At 38.8% G+C, this 24547-nt stretch overlaps 1 protein-coding gene across 5 annotated transcripts in view; it reads right to left on the bottom strand.

Annotated features, from left to right (window-relative positions):
• Vps13b (vacuolar protein sorting 13 homolog B) overlaps positions 1–24547 on the bottom strand; it is a 659022-nt gene that overhangs the window by 82799 nt on the left and 551676 nt on the right. For all 5 annotated transcript variants that reach the window (XM_045143281.1, XM_045143283.1, XM_045143282.1 and 2 more), the window contains 4 exons: positions 23531–23727; positions 13694–13875; positions 10315–10664; positions 3276–3437 (listed from right to left, as the gene is read on the bottom strand). In XM_045143281.1, coding sequence (XP_044999216.1) covers positions 3276–3437; positions 10315–10664; positions 13694–13875; positions 23531–23727 — 891 coding nt within the window. The remainder of the gene's footprint in view (positions 1–3275; positions 3438–10314; positions 10665–13693; positions 13876–23530; positions 23728–24547) is intronic.

Here is a 24547-nt window from a genome sequence, read left to right as displayed (position 1 = left end):
TAGGACACAGCAGAGTTTTCAGTTGTGGATGTAAGGAATTCCATGAAGACCCTCTGGGCCCATTAAGGACTCTTGTTTCAGAGGGTCTTAAACATTCCAGCATATACTGAAACAGTAAGACGACATTATTTTCTTTTAAAGGATTCTTATTTAAATGTATTTGGAGGGCTTTTGGGGAGTTAAGTGGGGAGAGGAGGGTTTGCTATAGATTATCATGTAGCCCAGGTTGTCCTCAAACTCAGTACGTAATGGATCCTCTGCTGCTACCCTTCCGAGTACTGAGGTTACAGGTATATGTCACCTCTGGCTAGAGATAATGATTTATATAATTTTTTTGTTTTTTTTTTTTGAGGTAGGGTCTGGCTCTAGCTCAGACTGACCTGGGATTCACTAGGTAGTTTCAGGGTAGCCTCAAACTCATGGTGCTCTTCCTATCTCTGTCTCCCAAGTGCTGGGATTGAAAGTGTGTGCCACCACGCTCTGCTTATCTATATTATTTTGATCTAAGTTATAGTCTGAAGAAGATTACACCAAAGGCTGGGGCTGTACCTCAGTTGGTAGTGTACTTTCCTGCCATGCCTAAAGCCCCAGGTTTGATCCATAACACTGGAAAAGCCAGGCACGACGACACATGCTATCATCCCAGCACTTGGCAGGTGGAGGCAAGAGGATTAGAAGATCAAGAGCACACTGGGCTACATAGTGAGTTCAAGGCCAATGTGGAATACATGTGACCCTGTCTCAGAAAAGAAGAAAAAAAAACACAATGACTGTGACTCTGCTTAAAATGTGCCTTCAGAATATGCAGCCACAGATTTAGAAGAAAAAAAATACCTGGTTTATATTTCCAGTTTGCTACTAAAAGACTCTTAATGCATTCTTTAAATATAGTTCAGACTTGGACTAAGAATCCCACATTACTCTAGCTTTATACTTACATGATATGCTACATCAGAGATTTCTCAGCCCACAGATGAGGGGGAGGAGAATCATCTAACACAATTTGTGTTTGGCAATGTCATAATAATTCTTAAACTTCTGTATGCTAATTGAAACAAATAAATGAAAAAATAAGAATACAACACCTCATAACTTTGCTGTTTTAACAGAAAAATCATGCTGCCCAAACCTAAACAACTGTTAGAGGAAGGAAACACTACATAAATAGAAAACAGGGCTGGGCATGGTGGCACACGCTTTTAATCCTAGCACTCGGGAGGCAGAGGTAGGAGGATTGCTGTGAGGTCAAGGCCACCCTGAGACTCCATAGTGAATTCCAGGTCAGCCTAGGCTAGAGTGAGATCCTACCTCAAAAAACCGAAAAAAAAAAAAAAAAAAGGAAAAAGAAAACAGAACATAAATAGAAAGTAAATAGAAATAACACTACCTGAATAGAAAACTTAATATTAAGTCTCTTTACCTATAACATATGTGTATATATATATGTGTGTGTGTATATATATATGTATACAGGATATAGATACTCCTGCAACATCCCTATGTAATATATGTGTGTGTGTACATATATATATACATATATATGTATACAGGATATATATACCATATATATATATATATATATATATATATATATATATATATATGTATATATATATGTATGTATACAGGATATATATAAAACTATATAATAATAAACACAAAAGCCTTAAAAATATGCAAAACAACTCAAATATGAAAGGCATAGTGGTGACAGTGGCCATCCATTCTTTATTCCAACTGACCTCTTCTTCTCCCAGGTACTGTATGTCCCCATAGTCCTCAGCTATCTGTTCATATGATCATCTTGCTATTCCTGCTCCAGTGTTCAGGAATCCTAGTGAGAGCTCTGAGGAGGGGAAAAGTCCTCTACCTTGCTTTCTGTCAGTCAGGCCTGTAGTTTGCTTTGTGCATACATGCAAAGTGGCTACAGATAGAGCACATGATTACACATTATTACGGCTCCTCCAAGGCTTCTCTTCTGCCCCTAGCAGTTCATTGTTGGCCATGCCATTACCATGGAAACCTCTAGAAGATCTAAAAGGCTACACAGCTAATGTTAATATAATTGGGGTTACATATGTGCAGATTTTTTTTGTTTGGCCTGTATGTCAGCATGCTTTCACATTTTGCAATCAAAAAGAAAAAATAATAAAAACTCAGTTTAAAAAATACACATACACACACAAAACATCCATTAAGTTATATAGGGCAAACACATTTTTCCATGGAAATTTCTCAAGAGGAAATTTGGAAAATAAAGTGCATGTGATTCACCCTAAATTATGAACTTTAATATCATATTGTATGAGAAATTTTTATGAGAATTTCTATTACAAAGATTTAGGTAGCTTGAATGTCTTACCAGATTAATTTGAATTAAATAAATATATTTAAATGACAAATATTAATTATATCTACTTTTCCAAATCTTATACGCACAGTGCAGCAATTTGAAGAAAAAACAAGAAAGAATGTAGCTACTGGAGGTACAGCAAGCAAAGAAGGAAGATGGAGCCTGAGGATGTAACATATTCTGGTTTAGTCTATAGACCACATGGGAAAACTTGTTCTATAATTTAATGATTTCCTTTTAATCACAAGCAGATAGTAGTTTCTGCCTTACACAGAGTTTTAGAATGCATTATTGTTGAGGCTCTTTGTAGGATTTCTTTTACTTATTCAGACCACATCTTTGTATTAATTCATCTGTAGATTATCTCTATAGGCCACATTTTAATTATTACCATCTACAGTGACAGAAAAATGGAATTATACCACTTAGAAGACAGACATCCTTTGGTATGCCTTTTCTCTGTGCTCCCATGGCACATTTTGCTCATGCCCAGTACCAACCTGGTACATAGCATGTACCCATGAACGGATAATAGCATGTTGGCTGTCTGCCAGCACCAGTGAAGTGCCTTACAATATCAGGTTGTTCAGTCATCACATCCTTAAGGAACACACACTATGTTCACCTCCATTCTGCACATGAGAAAACAGAAGCAGAGAGAGTCTCATATGCTTTGGCTTTAGAACCCAGTCCCTTCTGTAACAGCACCCATGCTCAGCAGAAAACACCCCATTCAAAGGGAAGCATGGGTGCTCTGGGTCCCTCCTTTGAGCATTCCTTGGTTTGTGTCAGTTGCAGCTACATTGTATGATTCCTTGGGAGACTTAAACATGGAAATAACTGGACACAGGCACACAAGTGCAGAATAAACTATTCTCCAAGCTTAACAACTGCTGTGTTTGTAAGGCTGTTTCCCAAATACCTGTGGGGATTTGTGAGAGCGCCAGCTGTACTGGTGACTATGGAGACTTGCCAGCAGAATATTTTCATCAGTATCCACCTGGCCAAACCGCAGTGTCTCCTGTGTGTCATTACAGATCACAAAGTGGCTGAAGACCAACTCCTCTACCTCGGGGCATTTGTTCTGGAAGAAAAAGAATATGAAAGCCAACGTGTATCAGATTAATTGCAAGATGTTTGGCAGCTGTCTGCCCAGTGGCCATGGTTCCGGCACAGAAACCCAAAGGATCTGTTGTCATTAGCTCTGGTATTCAAAGTCCTCTATACTTCCAGGGTTAGCACAAAAATACCTTGTGAAGATCATGAAAGTTCCAAGAATGTGTTTTGATTTATGCTCCTACAAAATAGATCATACACACAGAAGAGGAAAAGAACAATGAGATCCCACAAACTTTGAACATTTCTTAAAATGAATTAACATGCTGTAGACTGCTGTATTGGGTAGTGCATATTTTTAAGTAGAATTACTAGAAGCTAGAATTACCATGTTCCCAGCCTTCTAAACTCTACAATCAAGACCAATTACCAAAGCCACAGTTTGTACCCTACAGAAAGCAAGGATCATTTAGGTTAATATATCCCAAGATCCCTTAGGGGGGAGGGTTGGTTGGTGTGTGTGTGTATGCAAATCTGCTCAGGGAAAGATATAAATAACACCATAACTTTCCCTCTATTGTTAGGAGGCTGAACACACAAAACAGATCAAACCCAGAATCAGTTAAAAGCCAGGTTGCAGTTTTTAAGAGGAATAATGTTGAAAAACAGTTTCTAGTGCCTGTCGCGTTCAGCCAATAGCCAAAGTTGGTGAATAATGCTTCATTAATCAGCCAAGGCTCAGCAAATTAGTAATATGTTCCTGGGTTCATACCTGTTACTCATCTGAAAGTGGTCTTCGTTGGCTGTTAGTATAGAAAAACACTGAAAAAGGGATATGGTGTTTCTGTGTTTATACTTTTATTACTCTGGCTATGGCCTAAAACCAGTAAGCATACTTTTGGTAAACTAAAAAGATCGTATAAAAAGTGATGAACTTGATGGGCGTGGTGGCACATGCCTTTAATCCCACTTGGAAGGCAGACAGGAGGATAGATCTAAGTTTTGAGTCCAGCCTGAGATTACTTAGTGAACTCCAGGTCAGCCTGGTTTAGAACAAGACCCTACCTCAAAACACAACACCAAAAAGTGGTCAACTTAAGGATATAATAAAAATTCATAATTAGCTAATCAATTGGAGATAACAGAAAATAACAGGCAGCAAATGCTTCTCCAGTTGGTCTCCATTTCCTGGTTATAGATCTCTACCCATTTATGGAGGAAGTAGAGTCAAAGGCAACACAACTTGGAAGCATAGTGATTCAAGGAATCAAGAGACACTAGGCAGGCTGGAGAGATGGCTTAATCATTAAGACACTTGGCTGCAAAGCCAAAGGACCCAGGTTCAAGTCCCCAGGATCCATGTATACCAGATGCACAAGGTGGGACATGCATTTGGAGTTCATGTGCAGTGGTTGAAGGCCCTGGCATGCCCATATTTTCTCTCTCTCTCAAATAAATAAATAAATAAAAATAAAATAAAATAGAAAAGATTGCTCTTAATAAAAAAGAGGTACTAGGCTAAGGAATCTATGGATGAATATACCAGAGCTCCCTGGGATGGAGACCAGACCTAGAACTTCAAGAGGGAAAAGAGTCATCTTGGGAAACACAATCCAGTGCTCATGATGTAGATGCTAGTGAAGTGAGCACCCTATGGCTGCAGGTGGTCAAGAGGCTCTAGTAGGCCTCATTCTCCAGGGGCCCCTGAGGCCTTCAAAACCCTTCATCATCCTTCCTCTCTCACTGACACTCTCAATTCTTATAGAGCTGACTTTTGCTTGACAGCCACAGTAATCACTAAAGATAATCTGGCTGAGGCTAAAACATAGCCATAATATTCACTCTGGTGATTTTTATTCATTAGCCATGAGTTCAAAACTTGCTTGTTCTTGGGTTTCAGATGTCATCTTACCTGGGCCCTGCCCACAGCTCCTGCAGTGTTTCTAGCTTCTCCCCATTTGCTGAGAACAACCTAGCTCTACTAGCCTTTCCCTAGCTCCTCCACTACTACACTGGCCTCTTTTGAATTCATGCAACATTTCATACTTCTTCCTGCCTCAGTGCCTTCCCTCTGCTGGGACTAACTTGCTTCTGTTTAGTTTTAGGTTCCCTAGGCCAAGTCAGTGCCTCGGAGCATTCTTCTGTGATCCTACCCCGGTCAGACCAGGCTCCCCCCCCCGCCACCGCCATACACTTTTTATTTTTGAGGTAGGGTCTCTCTCTAGCCTAAGTTGACCTGGAATTCTCTGTGTAGTTTCAAGTCTCAGGTTGGCCTTGAACTCACAGCAATTCTCTTATCTCAGCCTCCCAAGTGCTAGGAGTAAGGCATGTGCCACCACACCTGGCCCAGGTTTCCCTATTTTATGCTCACATGACACTCTACTTCACCTAAAGCACTTGTTAATTTGTATCAGCATTAGATATTGTGATGCATAAAGCAGGAAACAGACCAGAACTATTTACAACTTCTTCTCTAGCACTCTGCACAATTTCCTCAATAAGCACACAGAAAATTTAAAAAATGATGTAATTTTGTTTGTATTTTAAAATATTTTATTTACTTGTTTATTTGAAAGAGAGAGAGGAAGAGGCAGATAGACAGAATGGGTGTGCCAGGACCTCCAGCCACTACAAACAAACTCCAGATGCATGCGCCACCTTGTGTATCTGGCGTATGTAGGTATTGGGGAATTGAACCTGGTCCTTAGGCTTCACAGGCAAGTACCTTAAGGGCTAAGCCAATTCTCCAGGCCATATTTTATTTTTAATACTTTGTTTATTTGAGCAAGAGACACAGGCAGACAGAAACAGTATAGGCATGCCTGGGCCTCCTGGTCCTGCAAACAAACTCCAAAAGCATGTGCCACTTTGTGCATCTGGCTTTACACGGGTACTGGGGAATTGAACCCAGGTCGTCAGGCTTTGCAAGGAAGTGCCTTTAACTTCTGATTCATCTTCCTAGCCCAATTTTTGCCTTTAAATTATGCTAGGAATTGAACCCAGGTATGCCAGGCAAATACCATTCCATTGAGTTATATCCCCAAGCCTAAATCTCAAATGATACTTGCAATATATGTTTACTGTGTAAAAAATAGAAAATATAGAAGAGTAAGCTTATTTTGCAAGTGTGGGTGTGTGTGCGTTTCAAGGTGAGAGGACATCCTCAGATGTCATTTGTATTTCTTAGAGGACACCCACTGCTTTTTAGAGACAGTGTCTTTCACTGGTCTAGAGCTTACCACTACTGGCTTGCCAGCAAACTGCAAGGACTCTATCTGCCTGTCCCTGTCTTCCAGTAATTGGTTTACAAGCATACAAATTCGAGCTATTATAACTTTTTTTTTAAAATCTGGGTTCTTAGGATTGCATTCAGATCTTCATGAATGCAAGGCAAGCACTATTGTAGTGGTTCGGGTGGTTTGACTCAGGTGTACCCCATAAACTTATGTGTTCGAAATGCTTGATCCTCATCTGATGGCAATTTGGGAAATGGAACTTTGTTGGAGATGTGTTGCTGGGAGCAGGTTTATGGGTATTATAGCCAGCTTCCCCTTGTCAATGCTTGGCCCACCCTCCTGTTGCTGTTGTCCACCTGATACTGGCCAGAAGGGGGTATCTACCCTCTACTCATGCCACATTTTTTTTGTTGCATCATGGAGCTTCTTCTCAAGTCTGTAAGCCAAAATAAACCCTTTCCTCCCATAAGCTGCTTTTGGTCGGGTGCTTTCTGCCAGCAATAAAAGCTAAATACAACAACTATATTGACTGAATGACCTCCCCAGCCTGAATGTATAAATTTAAAAAAGTCTAGTTTTATGCCCAGCAATAACTGCTAGCAATATTTTAAAGCATTATCTTTAAATGACTTTTCTATTCTTAATGTCCTGCCTGTTACTGTTTTAGTCTATACTACCCAATCCTATTTTATGTATTTATCTATAAACCTTTAATCAAACTGGAATCATAGTATATAATTAGTTTTGATGAGATTTATCCACTTATATAATCAAAATAAACTGCTCTCCTTGTAAACATTTTTCTCTTCTTTCCATCCAAGAGTACAAACATGAAGGAAAGGATATGATTCCAATCTCCCACTTAGTTACACATCCTGAGATTAAAATTCAGTTTTCATAATGAATTGGGATCAATCTCAACACAGAGGTTAAGTTACCAGATGGGGTTTAAGTGGGAAAAAAAATTACTTATTCTCTTCATCTCTAAAAACTCACATTTAGTACTCTCTTCAGCAGCACATATACTAAAAACTCACATTTAATAAATGATGAGGGTTTTAGGAAAAAATGTAAATTAAAGAACACAAGGGGACTGTTTACATTTTTCTAAAGAATACTCAAAGTCCTTAGGGAACTGTTTCTCTTCTGCTCCTTCATCTATGGAATTTATTATAACTGTAATAAGTTTAAATATTTCTTGGAATGCTTAAATTCTGCAATATTATAAAAAACTTCATATGGATTTAAAGTGACATCATATATGCTGAGTCCTAAAATGCTTGTGAGGACTTGTAGTAAAAAGATAGCTATTCACATTTAAATTTCATGTCATGTTGTACAGACATTTGCAACTCACTGAGGTACTGTTTTGTTATAAGGGAAGAAATATGATTAGAAAACCAAAACACCTTTAAATGTTATTTGGCTCAAATCTGGGAAGGTGATAGAAATATCAAGCAAACTGAATTTTGTATTTTGAGTCATTAATATACTTTAACAAAACAGGTATATTTACAAAAGAAAAAAAAAAAAGAAAGAAAACTTGGTAGCCGGAGAAAGCAGACACTGATCAAGCTTCTGCTAATTTTGAACTTATGACCTAAAGGTGAAGGGTCAAACTGTTAAGGACTCAACTGTCTGGTCCATCCACATTGGGTGAAAATGATTATTCATGATGTGAATCTGATAAAAAGTATATGGCATACTCCTATCACTCATCCTGCTTATTAAACTAATTTTTCTTACTGTCAACAATTACACTGCATGTCAGCATTATTCTACACACAGTAAAACTTAAATCTAGGGACCTAAGCTTCTCTCTCACGTTTTTCTCTAAACTACTTTCAGAACATCTCCGAAACAGTGAATGTAATAAGCCCGTATCAGTCCATTTCAATGTCCTCTAATTTCATCATATATTTACTCTGGAATACATAGGGTTAGATGCCTACCACATTAAAACTTGGTGGCAAGTACCCTTGACATGGGAGGAAACAAGAAAATTACAGCAACAATTACAGAAGTATATCCTCTTGTGGCTCATGTAAGCATTGCCACATCCCTGTATAAATCAGAACCAACTATTCATAGAATGTACCTGTCAGCAGTATGCTATGTGACATATGGCTCTACTTAATCAAATATACAATTCCTTTAAAAAAAATCAGAATATCCCTCCAAGGCACTGTGTTAGCCAGTCAGTCATTCACACTGATGTGGTTTAAAACATTTAAATATTTATGTACCATATTTTATTTATACATATAGCTGTGTCTAAGAGAATATTTTTACCCTGTGAGGAAACTGATATTTCTGAAGGCCATTTTGCAGTAGTTGCTACATGATTTCTTTTATAATGGCTCTGATACTAAGACAAAAATATCCCAGTTTTAAATGCTCTACCAGCGACTCTTATATTTTTTACGTTTGTTTTTTATTAAATGCATTGTTCAAAATATGACAAAAAGCCCCAGAAATTGGAGCCATAGAGGGTTTTTTCACGTGCTATTTGAACCAGCTGCAAAGATTTAGATCACACTAGCTCTTATTTTACGCATGTCCTTTGCAACAAGAAAACCATGGAATGCCCTTAAAAAAGATTCCTAAAATATAAAACAGATGTGTTATCTTCTTTTCCTTTGCTATTGTAGTACCATGTTAGGTAATTAATTCCTTAGTCTTGTATAGATCTTCATGCATATAAAGAAAACATTAACTTTTATTCCCATAAAATTTAATTCTCACAAATATTTTAGGAGAACTTAAAATTCTTTTTCAGAATTATTTATTTTACATAAATTATTTCTATATATTTCTCAAGTTAGTCTCATAAGAATTTCTCCCAAATCCTTTTTACTTATTCCCATGAAAACTTTAGAGACATCAGTGCAGGAGCAAGACCATTACTCCTGGACAGCCAGCTTCATGCAAGTGTTTGGGACATACACAAAATGGGGGAAATGTCTCAGCTTAAACAGTGACCAAGCCTGATGTAAATACATATGACATAATAATTAAAATCAGCATAGAAGCCTTAGTTATTTGCTGAGAATTGCTAGACACATCATCTAAATATTTTATAGAATTATTACTATGCTAGTAGATATGGGCAGGTTTCCCATTTTAAGTGTCAGTTAGCACTGATTTATACTTAACCTATTTTTCAGATGGATAAATTAGCAAAATCATTAAGATTATTTAACTGATCCTAAAAATCCACTATGGAGTACTTTTTAGTAACTGAAAGAGGCAGGATGATAGCAAAGGAAGGCCATGGCCATTCTGTCTTACAGATTCCATCCCATTGCTCATTTGCTATTTGACAATCGGGGATGCTTACAAGGGCTCTTCATTCTTGAGACTGACACTCAGATACTTGGCACCTAGCTAAGTGGAAATTTTACCTGCATGTGGTATGATAGTCATAAATATATGAGTATGACCTCTGATGCAGGTGACAAACCTATATTCTCCAAAGTTACTTACAAAAACCCATGCATCATTTGGCTAAAAAGCAGATGGCCCACATAATGTGGTCTGCATCAAATCTTCATTTTCTCACATTTCTGCTGGTGTTTAACTTATGATTACAAGTGATAAAATAGTGTACCTAATAAAGTTCATGTACAGCCAATCTATAAACTGTTTTGGATGTTTGGATGTGCATACCTGTTGCCAAGCTTGTACTGCAGTATTTAGAGAATGAACGACATGTTGTCCAAAGTTTACAAATATTGAGTCCACAATCATGGTACAGTCAAGCAGCTTCTCTACTTCAGCACTGGAAAGTGCAATCTGCCCAAAGATGCTGAAGGGTTTCACCACACTTTGCATTGTGACATTTCTGTACTCTAGAAGTTTACAGTCCACCTGAGATGAGAACCGGATTTCCTGGCACTCAGAGCCACTATTCCAATGTCGAAGGTACACGTGTGGGTCTTTAAAGGAAATAATCATGTATTCTAATTCAGATGGCACATTTTTATCAGAAATAAATGGTTGTAGGTATTGTGGTGAAGCTGTTGAAAAAACAAGAAAAAGAATAATTAAAATGTGTCAATGAGGTGGCATTTATATTATTCACTTTTTTGATTTATATTGTTATTTATTTATTTATTTATTTATTTATTTATTTATTTATTTACTTATTTGCAAGGGGAGGTGAGAAGGGAGGATATGAATGGGTGTTCTAGGGCCTCTTGCTGCTGAAAATGAACTCCAGACACATGCATTGCTTTGTGCATCTGGTTTTATGTGTGTACCTGGGAATTGAATCTAGGCCAACCCAGGCCAGAAGGGTTTGTAAGCAAGTGCTTTTAACTGCTAAGCTATCTCCCCAGCTCTTTTTCTTTTTTTTCAAGCAGGGTCTCACTCTAGCCCAGGCTAAACTGAAACTCTCTCTGTAGCCCAGACTGGCTTCAAACTCACCAAGATCCTTCTACCTCAGCTTCCCAAGTGCTGGGATTAAAGATGTGCATGACCATTCCCAAGCATTATTACTTTTTCTCATTGAACTTAGCATGTGGTATTTAACAAATTAAGTCTTGTTGTGAAGATATTGAAATCTTTGAATTTTCGTGAGGAACTGAGTTTGATCCCTATAAACTATGTAAGAAGCTAAGCATAGTGGCACATGCCTGTAATCCCAGTACTGAAGGAAGAAGAGACTGGAGAATTACTGGGGCTCATTGGCAAAGGAGCTCCATGTTCAGTGAGAGACTCTGCCTCAGAGAAATAACATGTAAGATCAATAGAGGAGGACATCCATTAGATGTCCTCTGGCCACTGCATGCACGTGCACAGGGTGTGTGCATCTAAACACATCCAAGCATATATCATATACATGCACACTACCCATACTACAAATTCTTAAAGTTGACAAGTTTTAAAATTCCATTGTTGGCCAGGCGTGGTCGTGCATGCCTTTAATCCCAGCATTCGGAAAGCAGAGGTAGGAGGATCACCATGAGTTCAAGGCCACCCTGAGATTACATGGTGAATTCCAGGTCAGCCTAGGCCAGAGTGAGACCCTACCTTGAAAAACAACAACAACAACAACAAAAAAAATTAATTGTTGAAATATACATGAAGGACACACATGAAAGTTAACTGCTTTAATCTCTTTACCCTAAAACATTTTTAAGAGGTCAGAATAAATGAAATTACAGTTTTGCAGTATAGTTCTTAAACTAGAGCCCTTGGATGGAGTTGTTCAGGGCTCCCTAATGGATATGTGCAAAATGTGGTAAGCCAAACCATTATTTTAATGGGCAGACATATCTTCTACTCTTATCAAAAGTTCTTTATGGGCTGGAGAGATGGCCTTGTGGTTAAGGTGCTTGCCTGCGAAGCCTAACAAATGAATTCAATCCCCCAGTCCTCATGTAAAATCAGATGCACAAAGTAGTGCATATATCTGGAGTTCATTTGCAGTGGCTGGAGGCCCTGGCATACCCATTCTCTCCATCTGTCTGTCTTTTATCTCACTCTGCTTGTAAATTAATAAATGAATACATACATATACACATACATACATAAATAATATATTTTTAAAGTTCAGAACTACTAATAAAGCCAATGTTACCAGCATGCATTGAGCTTAAGATAGTGGTAAATAGCAAATACAACAAGTCTGTAAGAAACGTACACATTCATGATAACATCCCAGCACTTGGGAGGCTCAGTAGGAGGATCACCGTGAGTTTGAGGCCACCCTGAGACAACATAGTGAATTCCAGGTCAGCCTGGGCTAGAGTGAGACCCTACCTCGAAAAAACAAAAACAAAAACAAAAAGAAAGATGTTATATTTATGTTGTTAAAAAAATATTTGAGCTGGGCATGGTGGTGCACACCTTTAATCCCAGCACTCCAGAGGCAGATAGGATCACTGTGAGTTCAAGGCCACCCTGAGACTTCACAGTGAATTCCAGGTCAGCATGGACTACAGTGAAACCCTACCTTGAACCCCGCACCCCCCCCAAAAAAAAATGTGAATTACTATCTGATACTTGCAAATATATTGTTTTGTTCAATCAGGTCTTTAAAATGTATACTGAACAAAGGTTAGTTTTACTTTCACAGACAAAAAGTATGACAGGAAACAGATGACACAAAATAACAGAGGAAGAAACTATCTAAATCTCTGTATCTACCACTCAAACTTCAAAAAACAACAAAAACATGACTCAAAGAGAGTAGGAAAACAGCAGTTAAGCTCTTTCTGTAAAGATGCTTAACAGCAGCTATGCTTTGTGATTTTAATCTGACCCCCTCCCGAGTTCCCATTCATGTAGGTTGAAAACCTAATCCCTAAATCAAAGTGTACTTATGTGGAAAAGGGTTGGTATAGAACATAATGCTTTAGAAATAATAATTCAAGAAAAACTGACAACACTTTTGGTGTATGTAGGAAACTTAATCATCTTCTTTCTAAACTTGTAAAAATGTGACACAACTCCTTTAGTTTGAGAGTATGTCTATCCTTTGTAGAACAGGCATTTTGGAGTCAGGCAATAAATATCATGTGCTTTTGGCATCTATTTGCCACTAATACAGGATATAGAACAAAGCATATATTTCCTTCCAAAGATCATAATAGAAAATAGTAAAACCATCTTTATCTCCAAACATCCTTGAAAATTCTCATGAGGAAGTATGTTGAAACATATCTTAAAACCACTGGTGGCAGTGTGTGTCGCACACCTTTAAATCCAGTATTTAGGAGGCAGAGGCAGGAGGGTCGCCATGAATTTTGAGGTCAGCCTGAGACTACCTAGTGAATTCCAGGTCAGCAAGACCCTCATTCAAAGAAAATAAATAAATGAAAACAACAACAACAACAAAGCATTGGTAGCTTAATGGTGTGTAGGCTTGGTCAGGAGTAAGGGGCACACCAAATGAACTGGATCAACTCTGAAGGAACTCTGCCAGTACTCACTCATACTTCCTGAGAGGAAAGCAGCTGCAAAATCTGATGAACTGTGTCTTGAGAGCACTCACGACAAAACGGTACTAAGTGGATGTTCTCCTGAGAGTAAAGCACGGTACCTGTTCCTAGTTGATCAAGGTGATGACAAAGATGGAATTCCAGGTGAGCAAACTGGAAGGACATGCACAGTGATGGGACAAACCATGGTGTGAAACAGGAGTCAACTCTGGTACAAGCTGCCAGGGCTGTTGGAGTTACAAGTTGATCGCAAGTGCTTTGAGAACCAGATTCACTTGCAGAGCTGTGGGACACAACAAAAGAAATTTAGCACCCTACCTTTCTCGATATCATATAACAATGGACTTTATAAAATAGTTTTAAAAACTAATGCCCCAAATCCAATACTCAATATATTCATCCTCACATCTGTATTTATTCATACATTTTTTTAAAGATTCAGTTCATGACAAATACTCTCTATGGATTTTTGGCTGAAAACTTTCAAAATATTCCTCAGCTTTGGGATCATGTTGACCTTATTACTATCCATTTTTTTCCATATTCGTCTCACAAACCAAATGAACACTTTGGTCACATATTAGTATAAAGCCAACACAATTTACAGTTCATTTCTGCTACTCAAAAGAAATAATACTTTAAGTGTTACTGTAACTGTTTCACACTTGTTTTACTTCTTATTGCTCAGACCTATCTTCCCATATAAATTAATCAACATTCATTACTGAACATCTACTGAATAGTGTACAAAGTGCTATAAAAGTTATGGCCATGTACAAAGAGTGAGAGTTCTATGGACAATTACACTTAGAACCATCCACTATATAAATCTGACTAAAATAAAGAGGAGAGCTGGAGAGAAGACTTAGTGGTTAAGGGCTTGCCCGTGAAGCCTAAGGACCCAGGTATGATTCCCCAGAACCCACAGAAGTCAGATGCACAAGGTGGCACATGCGTCTGGAGTTTGCTTGCAGTGTCTAGAGTCCTTGGCATGCCCATTCTCTGTTTATCTCCCTCTCTTTCTCTCAAATAAATAAAATATGTAATAAAAAAATAAAATGCACAGCAAAAGCACAGAGGGAAGATGTTTGCACACGGTGGCTGCTGGTGTACATGGGAAAATATACTGAGTGGATTGTGCCAGTGCTAATAGAAGTAGGAAAGCTGGTGGATTGAGAGGGGGAAGGAAAAGGTAAATTCTGTTAACCGTGTATCAGTGAGTAAATGTGAATTATTCTGCAGGTATATCAGCCTGACTCCCAAATCTGTAAGAAGCCTAGACAACAACACTGGTTTCTAGTATTCCAGGAAGAAGTATGATAAGGACATATAAAGTCAGTCAGCCATTTGATCTCAAAGTTCTCAGCCTAACTGGTGATACTCAATACACAGACATTATAAACAGTATAAAAGAGAGCCCTGCTATACAGTATGAGAGTTGGCCTGCTACTGGAATGGACATACCAGTACCAGTCAGAATGGCATGAAGTGAACGAGGTAGGAGTCTCTGAAATGTGACTCTTCAGCTGAGTTTTGAAAGAAGTTGCACAAACTGCTGGTGAACATGAAAGCTAGAAGCATTATAACACATGAACTGACTTATTTAATCTCAAAGGATTTTCAGTTGTGAGCACTCTTATTTAAATAACTTTCTAGGAATTTGTTTCTGTAGTTTCAGTTAGAATGTCATTGTCAAGGTTAAAATTAAAACTTGCATATTTAGAATGAACAATATATGTTGGTTGTACCTGTATTTTACATATTGGAACTCTTTCCCTTAATACTACAGAAGTTAGAAGAAATAGGGTGCAATGTTAGTCAAAATATTATTTAAAACTCAGGCAAGTATCACAGAGACCACATTTAAAACAGTGAGAACACAATTTGAGGTGTTTATTGAAAGCATTCTTTTGCCAAGTATGATCTTTTCAAGTTTTTTTTAATAAGTACGAATGTAGTATATGGAGTGTGTTTGTGGATGTGTGTGGTATATGCACATGTGTGCACAGATTTGTGTGCTCATGCATGCATATGTGAAAGCCAAAAGAGGACTTTGGATGTTGTTTCCTATGTGTTGCTCGTCCATGTGTTTCCTTAGACACAGAGTCTCTCACTGATTCCAGAGCTTGCCATATTTTAAAAATATTTTTATTTATTTGCAGAGAGAGGGAGAGGGGAGTACAGAGGGAGAGAAAGGGGCAGAGAGGGAGGGAGAAAGAGTGAGAGGATGAGAATGGATGGATGCACCAGGGCCTCTTGCCACTGCAAACAAACTCCAGACTCAGGTACCACTTCATAATTCTGGCTTTCTGTGGGTAGTGGGGAATTAAACATAAACTATCAGACTTTGCAAATAAGTGCCTTAACCATTAAGCCATCTCTCCAGCCTCATAGTTTGGCATTTTTTGTGAGTCCCAGTGATTCTCTGTTCTCTGCTTCCCAAAGGACTGGGGTTACAGGTGTGTGTAACCACACCTAGATGCTTATGTAGGTCCTGGAGAATAGAACTCAGGTGGTCTCAGACCATCATGTTTGTGTGGAAAGAGCTTTTACCTATCTGGCCCTCTCTCCAATTCTGCCAATCATTCTTAAGTGGTCCTCAATACTCTTTTAATCTCGAAATTCTGGTTAAAGTAGCTGCTAAATTAATCTGCATTACAGATTTAGGCTTTTATTTAAAAATTAGTTATAGAAAAATTAAACATTTCTTAAACACAAAATGTGCTTCATATTTTCATCCAGTACATTGACAGTGTTTTGATATTTCTAATTTTTTTTGTGCAGCTGTCATCATCAACCATCTCCAGAGCATTTATTTTCTCAAACTGAAATGCCATTCCATTAAATTATGACCACCCTTTCTCCATTCCCTACAACCAGCCCCTGGCAGCCACTGTTATATTGTCTGTTTCTATGAATTTAACTGTTCTTAGTACTTCATGTAAGTGGAATCACAAACTATTTGTCTTTTCACATTGGTATTTTCTACCTTATCATTATCCTATTTTATGAAAACATTTCACTTGCAACCTAGTAAATTATTTTATGGCCTATTATTAATGGATTATAATCTATGGCTTGAAAAATAGCTTTAAGGGCTGGAGAGATGGCTTAGCAGTTAAAGCACTTGCCAGCAAAGTCACTTCCCCGGTACACACGTAAAACTAGAAGCAACAAGGTGGCATGTGCTAGAGTTCATTTGCAGTGGTAGAGGCCCTGGCATGCTCATTCTCTCTCTATCTGCCTGCCTGTCTCTCTCTCAAGTAAGTAAATAAAATTAAAAAAAAAAGAAAAATAGCTTTAAGTGGAAACTCAGACTCTTTTTAGATGAGCAAGAGAAAAATTAAGCAAGTGTGAGAGAGATCTCCTCTAATTTTCACAGAATAGTCAATATGACCAAGACATCATCATACCACCAGCCCAGAACTTTCAGTGAGAAAGAACACTGAGTATTCAGGGGAATGTTAGTGGGCAAAGAAGGCCCCAATTCCTTCTAGGATTCTTGTAGAGGCCCATTACCAACTAAAAGGATTAGCAAAAGGCCTGAAAATGGGCTGGAGAGATGGCTTAGCGGTTAAGCGCTTGCCTGTGAAGCCTAAGGACCCCAGTTTGAGGCTCGGTTCCCCAGGTCCCACGTTATCCAGATGCACAAGGGGGCGCACATGTCTGGAGTTCGTTTGCAGAGGCTGGAAGCCCTGGCGCGCCCATTCTCTCTCTCTCCCTCTATCTGCCTTTCTCTCTGTGTCTGTCGCTTTCAAATTAAAAAAAAAAAAATTTAAAAGGCCTGAAAATGACACTTCTCACCTGAAGTAGAGAAGGCAAACATTTAGGGTTAGACCCAAGAAAGAGCAAAGGAAATCTTTTTCTAGATAAATTTTGGACTATACCGTTGTACAACTAGAAACAGGTGACAAAGCAGTTCCAAATGTGAAGATTGATGTTTGAACGGTTTATGAAACTCAAAAAGATTTTTTAAAGTCACCACCAATCTACATATATCTAAAAAGTTCAGATCCAAGTAGCAAATGAAGGGGAACAATCTTTGGAAGCCACTGTCACTTTCTGATAGGAGTGTGTTCAAATGGAGGGGAAGAAAACAAATCAGAGAAAAACCGTCATCTCCTTTCCTTGGATTCATGCACTGATCATGTATGCAAGGGTGAGTGCTTTAGGAAATGAAAGCAGTTCCTCCAATGCACATGCATGCTCGTATAGCACTGTCTCATAGATTACCACAGATGAGAGAGCAGTGGTGACTTAGGAGATCTTAAGGGAGTAGGTGGAGAAAGAAGAAAATGTGGATGCAAATGTACTTGATGCTAACAAACTGGTTTCCTTCTCTCCTTTTTGCCACATCCAAAGATGAAAACATGTGACTGACAATAAACCCAGGGAAAGTGGCAGGGTCCATGACTCCCTTCCCCTATGCTTTCCATGGGGTAAGACACTAAAGACTGCAATCAAGGGGGTGCTTGTTTGATGCTTTCAGTGTGTTATCCAGTCACTTTCTGCCCTTCCCCACCTTCTTCTCTGGTTCTGGAAAAGACTTTAGTGAACTGCATCAAAACTGTCTTTTTGTCTTTTGGCTCAGTCAGTGTCAAGTACTTATAGTAGATTAGAAGGAAGAGGAGAGGGGATAATGGCATGCATTTTCCTGGCTCCTCAGCCAGATCTCTATAAAATGGCTGTGTTCCCTCCCCAGAAGCTCCAAAGCCCACTCTGGCAATTTGGTACAGACTCTCTCACTTGGCTTCTCTAGATCAAAAGTGGAATGGTTCCCTAGGGTTTTCAGCCTTTAGAGTATTATCCCTGGCCAAACTTGTGTAGAGTCCATTCATCAAACTCCTTTCTTGCCTGGTTTGAGTTCACTGACACAGGAAATTTAATTAGACTTCTGTAATGGGGGAGCAGGTGTGGGCAAATACATCCACACCAGGCCTAAAGATGAACAGCTGAAATGGATGGCCTGATCAGGGCTCCATAGGCTGCATCTTTTACCTCAAGCCTAGTGCTAAGGCAATTGAAAAGGGAGGTTCTCAGAGGTCAACACAACTGTGCAAATGATCTGAATGAGGTCAACATTAGCCCATATTACCTGAGAAAATCATTATCATTGCCAATCTATTCATTCCCATATGATTAAACAAACAATTCGTTAAAGAGAGTGGGATGTAATGACTGGCTTTGTCTTCAGTCCTTTGCAGGGTGGGAGGAGTGAGGAAGAAAGGAAGTGGTAGAAATAGGAAGATCACTGGGATTTGCTGGGTAGCCAATCTGGCCAAAAAAAAAAAAAAAAAAAAAAAGGTGAGTGCCAGGTTCACTAACACATTCTATCTCAAGAACTCAAGACATGGGCTGGAGAGATGGCTTAGTGGTTAAGGCACTTGCCAGTAAATCCAAAGGACTCAGTCTTGATTCCACAGTGCCCACATAAAGCTGGTGGCACATGCATCTGGAATTTGTTCTGGTGTGCCCATTCTCTTTCTCTATATTTGAATATTTCTTTCTCTCTCAAGTAAATAAATAAATAAAAGTTAAAAAGGAAACATAAGACATAACATCAATGAAAGAGGACATACAGCATCCTTCTCTAGCCTTTGCACATGTGTATACAAGGTGTGTGCATCTGTACACATGTGTATATACATACATATATGTCACACTCCATACTACTGTTACTAGTTCATCTTAAATTATAGATAAGAGGCTGCTGGGTTCTTATTATTTTTAATATTTCATGGGACTTATTTTCATGACCATTTTCCAGTAATGTCCAGCAGTCTGATGCATTTCTTTCTTAAACCACTTACAATATTAGTTAAGATATGCATGAAAGTGCTGGGTTTTGGTTCACATTTAGATTTTCTATGTGACAGAACATATGGGAGCTAAACATAAAAGCTTCAGTCCACAGGTACTTTTTTGTTGTTAGAGAGCTGATGGCCTGTGTATGTCAAACACAGTCTACCACTGAGCAACACCCTAGCCCCTGAATGTAGATGATGACATATTGTCAAAGGATTGAATCTTTCTTCTAGGAAACTGGATTAAACTTATTATCTTAAAAAATCTTAATAATGGGCTGGAGAGATGGCTTAATGGTTAAGGGATCTGCCTACAAAGCCAAAGGATCCTGGTTTGATTCTCCAGGACCCATGTAAGCCAAGCCAGATGCACCAGGTGGCGCATGCATCTGGAGTTCATGTGTAGTGGCTGGAGGCCCTGGCATGCCCATTCTCTCTCTCAAATAAATAAATAAAATATATTAAAAAATCTTAAAGATTTGGTGTGCTCAATTAAAAACAATTCTAATTCCATTAACATCACTTTCAACATAAAAAAAACTATTAATCCCTAACAATTTAAAGTGTCATTAATTGTGAAATATTAGGTAAGGTGAAAAATTCTCAGCAAAGACAAAAATTTGTGAATACGATGTGAAAAGCTTGGTGAAAGGAGGCTGAATTTGATTCGCTGCATAAATTTATGTCCTGTAAATGCTTGTATTTCAACAGGGCCAAGCTTCTATGAGTTTTATCAATGTTTCAGATTCAGAGGAATTAATCTAGTCCAAAGTGCTTCTTTCTATGGCAAAAATAGGAAATTATTTCTTACTTGGTGTGGTGGTTTGATTCATGTGGCCCCCATAAACTTAGGTGTTCTGAATGCTAGGTTCCCAACTGATGGAGGTCTGGGAATTAACACCTCCTGGAGGGAGTGTATTGTTGGCGGTGGGCTTATGGGTGTTATAGCCAGTTTCCCCATGCCAGTGTTTGGCACACTCTCCTCCTCCTGTTGTCCACCTTATGTGGGCCAGGGGGTGGTGTCCACCCTCTGCTCATGCCATCGTATTCCCCTGCCATCATGGAGCTTCCCCTCGAGTCTATAAGCCAAAATAAACCTCATTTTTTTTTTTTCCAGAAGCTGCTCTTGGTTGGTTGAGCAATGTGAATCTGACTGCAACAGTAATAGTACTACTGAGGAGTGGGGCTGTTGCTAGACACCTGACGGTGTGGCTTGGGCCTTTTGGAGCTGATTTTCAAGAGGAATGTGGAAGGATTTGAAACCCTGGCCTAAGAGATGCCTTGCAGTGCTGTAAGTACAGCTTGATGGACTATTCTGGTCAGAGCTGAAAGACCTGAATGCAGTAAGAAGTATGGACTGTGAGGTTTGGCTTGTGAGGGTCAGAAAGAGTTTTTGCTTGGGCCGTGCTAGCAGTTTGTATGAGAAGCTTTCTGTTGTGCCTGAGTCTTGAGCTCTTGTGCAGGGTTGCTTTGTGTAGAAATGAACTGGTGTGAGCAGAGGGATATTGCACAGAAAAAAAGCTTTGGGTGAACTGCTGCCCATTCAGCTGTAATTGAGAGATTACAACCTTTGAGACTGGGCCAGCTAACCTGCACTGGGGCAACAGGAAGAATGTAGACTTTTTTGAAGGTGCCTGAGTGCTCAAGGAGTGTCCTATTCTTCAAAGTCTGCTTTATTCCCCCCTAGATTAACAAATTGGCACCCTACCTGGCATTGTAGAGTATTTGAAATGCAGGAAAGAGAGGGTCATTGAGTTTGCAACACAGTCTTGTGTTTTGGAAATGGCCATAGGCAGTGTAAAGCAGGATTGCTGGATGCCTGCATGGAGACCCCATAGGGCCATTAAGATGAACCGTGGACTGCAGTGGAGACCCAGTGCAGATGCTAGGACCATAATATGGCTGCTAAGGAGGGCTGCTGGCCCTGGATGAAGTTTCCCAGGACTGTGATTAGCCTAGCTGGAGGGGTGGAATTGGAATGCCAGAGACTTGTTGCTGGTTATTGGACTTGGAGATTTGTCACTGGATAGAGTTGTTAGACTTGAAGCTACAGAGTTTTGTGTTTGCCATGTTTAAATCACGTATTGCTTGAATATTTCTTTGCTATGCCCAGTGCCATCTTTTGCAGTGTGAATATTTATTCTGTGCTATTATGGGTTTTTGGGGGGATTTTTTGGTATTATGGCTCAGTTAGAAGATCTTGCACTATGGGGATGTATGAACATTATTGTAATTGGTAAAAACTATGGGGACTTTTAAAGTTGGATAAATGCACCACATTTTACATCATGTGTGAATATCAGTTTATGGGGGCCAGGATTGGAATGTGGTGGTTTGATTCAGGTGTCCCCCATAAACTTAGGAGTTCTGAATGCTAGGTTCCCAGCTGATGGAGATTTGGGAATTAACGCCTCCTGGAGGCAGTGTATTGTTGGGGGTAGTTTTGTGTATTAGAGCCAGTTTCCCCTTGCCAGTGTTTGGCATACTCTCCTGTTCCTGTTGTCCACCTTATGTGGGCCATGGGGTGATGTCCACCCTCTGCTCTTGTTGTCATTTCCCCCTGCTATTGAGGAGCTTCCCCTCACATCTATAAGCCAAAATAAACCTCTTTTTCCCATGAAGCTGCTCTTAGTTGGGTGATTTCTACCAGCAATGTGAACTTGACTGCAACAGTTGGTATTATTTATGAAACTCAGATTTTAAAAAATCAGTTTATTTATCTGTAGCCTTATATTTGAAACGTTCTTGGTTCCTGAAGAGATAACTTATACTGTGAAAAGATCTCCATTTCCTAGTTCCTCATGGGGTTGTTGCTGTTTTCTTGTGCATTACTTTTAGTAACATTTAAAACCTACTTCTATCCCACATTTTCACTAGCTACATATTACCAGGTAATATATGAGGAAGGCATGGAATTATTTTTAAAGATCCTAGATAGAATATATAAAGTTTAAAACACATCACTATTATTCAGCATAGAATGAAAAAGACTAAATCTAGAAACAAATATAAACTGGAGTCATTTTGGTGTGATATAATTATGGGTAGTGTTATTTTCTGTATTTTCCAAATATTCCTTAATGAACATGTATTATTAATATATAAGAAAAATAAGATAAAGCATTTGTAATTATTTATACTATGAAGTAGAAATACAAAATTATGTGCTGTAACACGTATTACAACATGTGTAAAAATAACTTATTTGGAATGGTAGTACTTTTCTTTTCACTACTGTCTACATGTTAACTAGAGGCAAGACGAAGGACTGAACAAAAGAAACAAGGTAGCACTAAGGTCACCCTATCAAGACAACTGGAAACTAGGACATGGAAAGCAAAGAATAGCATCACCTCGCCATACAAATATCATGTGATGCAAGGAAATGGTTCTACTGAATATAGCTAACTTTCTCATCTTTTATGAGAGATGAGCACAAAGGCTTAGCAGAAGTATATAACACAGGAGACATGCTGATGAATATGTTTTAGAAGCCATTTTTATCCATTTTAAGTTAGTAGATATGTTAAACAGGCAAACATTAGAATTACTGGAAAAGGAAGAAGCTTACAGCTTCTGGGATTCATTATGGCCAATTTGACTTTGTAGCTGGATAAAGTGTCAGCTATCTGAACTTAGCTGCAAAGTCTTTGCAATGTCTGCAGGTTTGATGCAAAGTTGTAAAAAAATCATTTAAGAGGCCATATTTCCAAAAGTTTCCTTTAGAAGAAGAAAATTAAACTACTTTAACCTTCCTTTTAGCACTTTAGGGATATTAACATACACACTGATTGTACATAAACAGTCTATCGAGCAGTGTACAGCTCTTTTTCTCTATATTTTTGAGTTTAGGATGTTAGTTTTTAAAATTTTATTAATAATTTTTATCTTTAAGAACACGTTCTTAGTGAGGTTTCATGGAATTGCATTATGAGTAAAACAGGATTTTGAGCACACAAGAATGCTAGGATTTAGTTGTCTTCCAGTTACTGCCTAAAGTTCAGGCACATGCCAGTATAAAAAAGCCACACCACAGCTTGTGATAAGCTAAGTGAGAAGTCACTAGATCAGGATAGAGGCTCTGGTATGTTTCCTAGTGCGAGTTCATGATCTGCTCATCTTCCTCTGAACTACCTTTGGTCATCTGCTCCATTCTGGCTGCTGTTCAAGACAATTCTCCACAGGTCTGCAGATACTAGTTTCTTCTGGTCACTCACAAGATTGACATCTGGCAGCTGAAGTTCACAAGCTTTGCTCTCAGACAGACTAAATTCTCGAAATGCAACAAAGCTTTTTTGAAGTTCATCCCAGTATTCCAAGCTACAAGGAACCTATGGTAAAATAAAGGAAAAAAGTTATATGCAGAATCTATGATTTTGTATTTGTTGGAATGAAAATTAAACCTTCATAAAAGTGATAATCCTAGAGGTTGTGGAGATGGCTCAGTATTTAAAGGTTTGCAAGCCAGCTGACCTAAGTTCAATCCTCCCCAGGACCCACATAAAGTCTGAAAAATGATCTGTGATACCAATGTACTTACAGCCATGGAAGGCAGAGCCAGGAGTATCCAAAAGCTTGTGGACCAGCCAGACTGGCATTTGCAGTAGTGAACGGTGACCCCTACATATGTCATAGCATGTATGCATACACAGTGCCCTCTGACCTCCACACACATGTCAAGGTATGTATGCACACACAGTCCATTTTCTTGTGACCTCCATACATATCACAGCATGTATGCACACAGTTCCTTGTGTCCTCCACACACATCATGGTATTTTTACACACACAGTGCCCTGTGATGTTCATATACACCATAGCATGTATGCACACAGTACCTTCTAACCTCCACATACATCATGGCACGTATGCATACATAGTGCCTTCTGACCCCCCCACACGTCACGGTATGTATGCACACACAGTGCCTTTTAAATAGCATGTAGGCACACACAGTGCTTTCTGACCTCCACACATATCATGGCATGTATGGACACATAGCACCTCCTGCTCCCCAGGTTTATAACCCTTAGAATTTTAAATAAAGTTATAAAAGACAATACTTTATGTTTTTAAGTTATAGTCACCCTGTTTACTTTTTAAAAATTTACTCAAAAAAGAATAGAAAAAATAAAAAGACTCAGGCAAAAT

The sequence above is a fragment of the Jaculus jaculus genome, chromosome 2 (genome assembly GCF_020740685.1).
Source record: "Jaculus jaculus isolate mJacJac1 chromosome 2, mJacJac1.mat.Y.cur, whole genome shotgun sequence".
NCBI classification, from domain to species: Eukaryota; Metazoa; Chordata; class Mammalia; order Rodentia; family Dipodidae; genus Jaculus; species Jaculus jaculus.
This window is presented reverse-complemented; position numbering and strand designations above follow the sequence as displayed.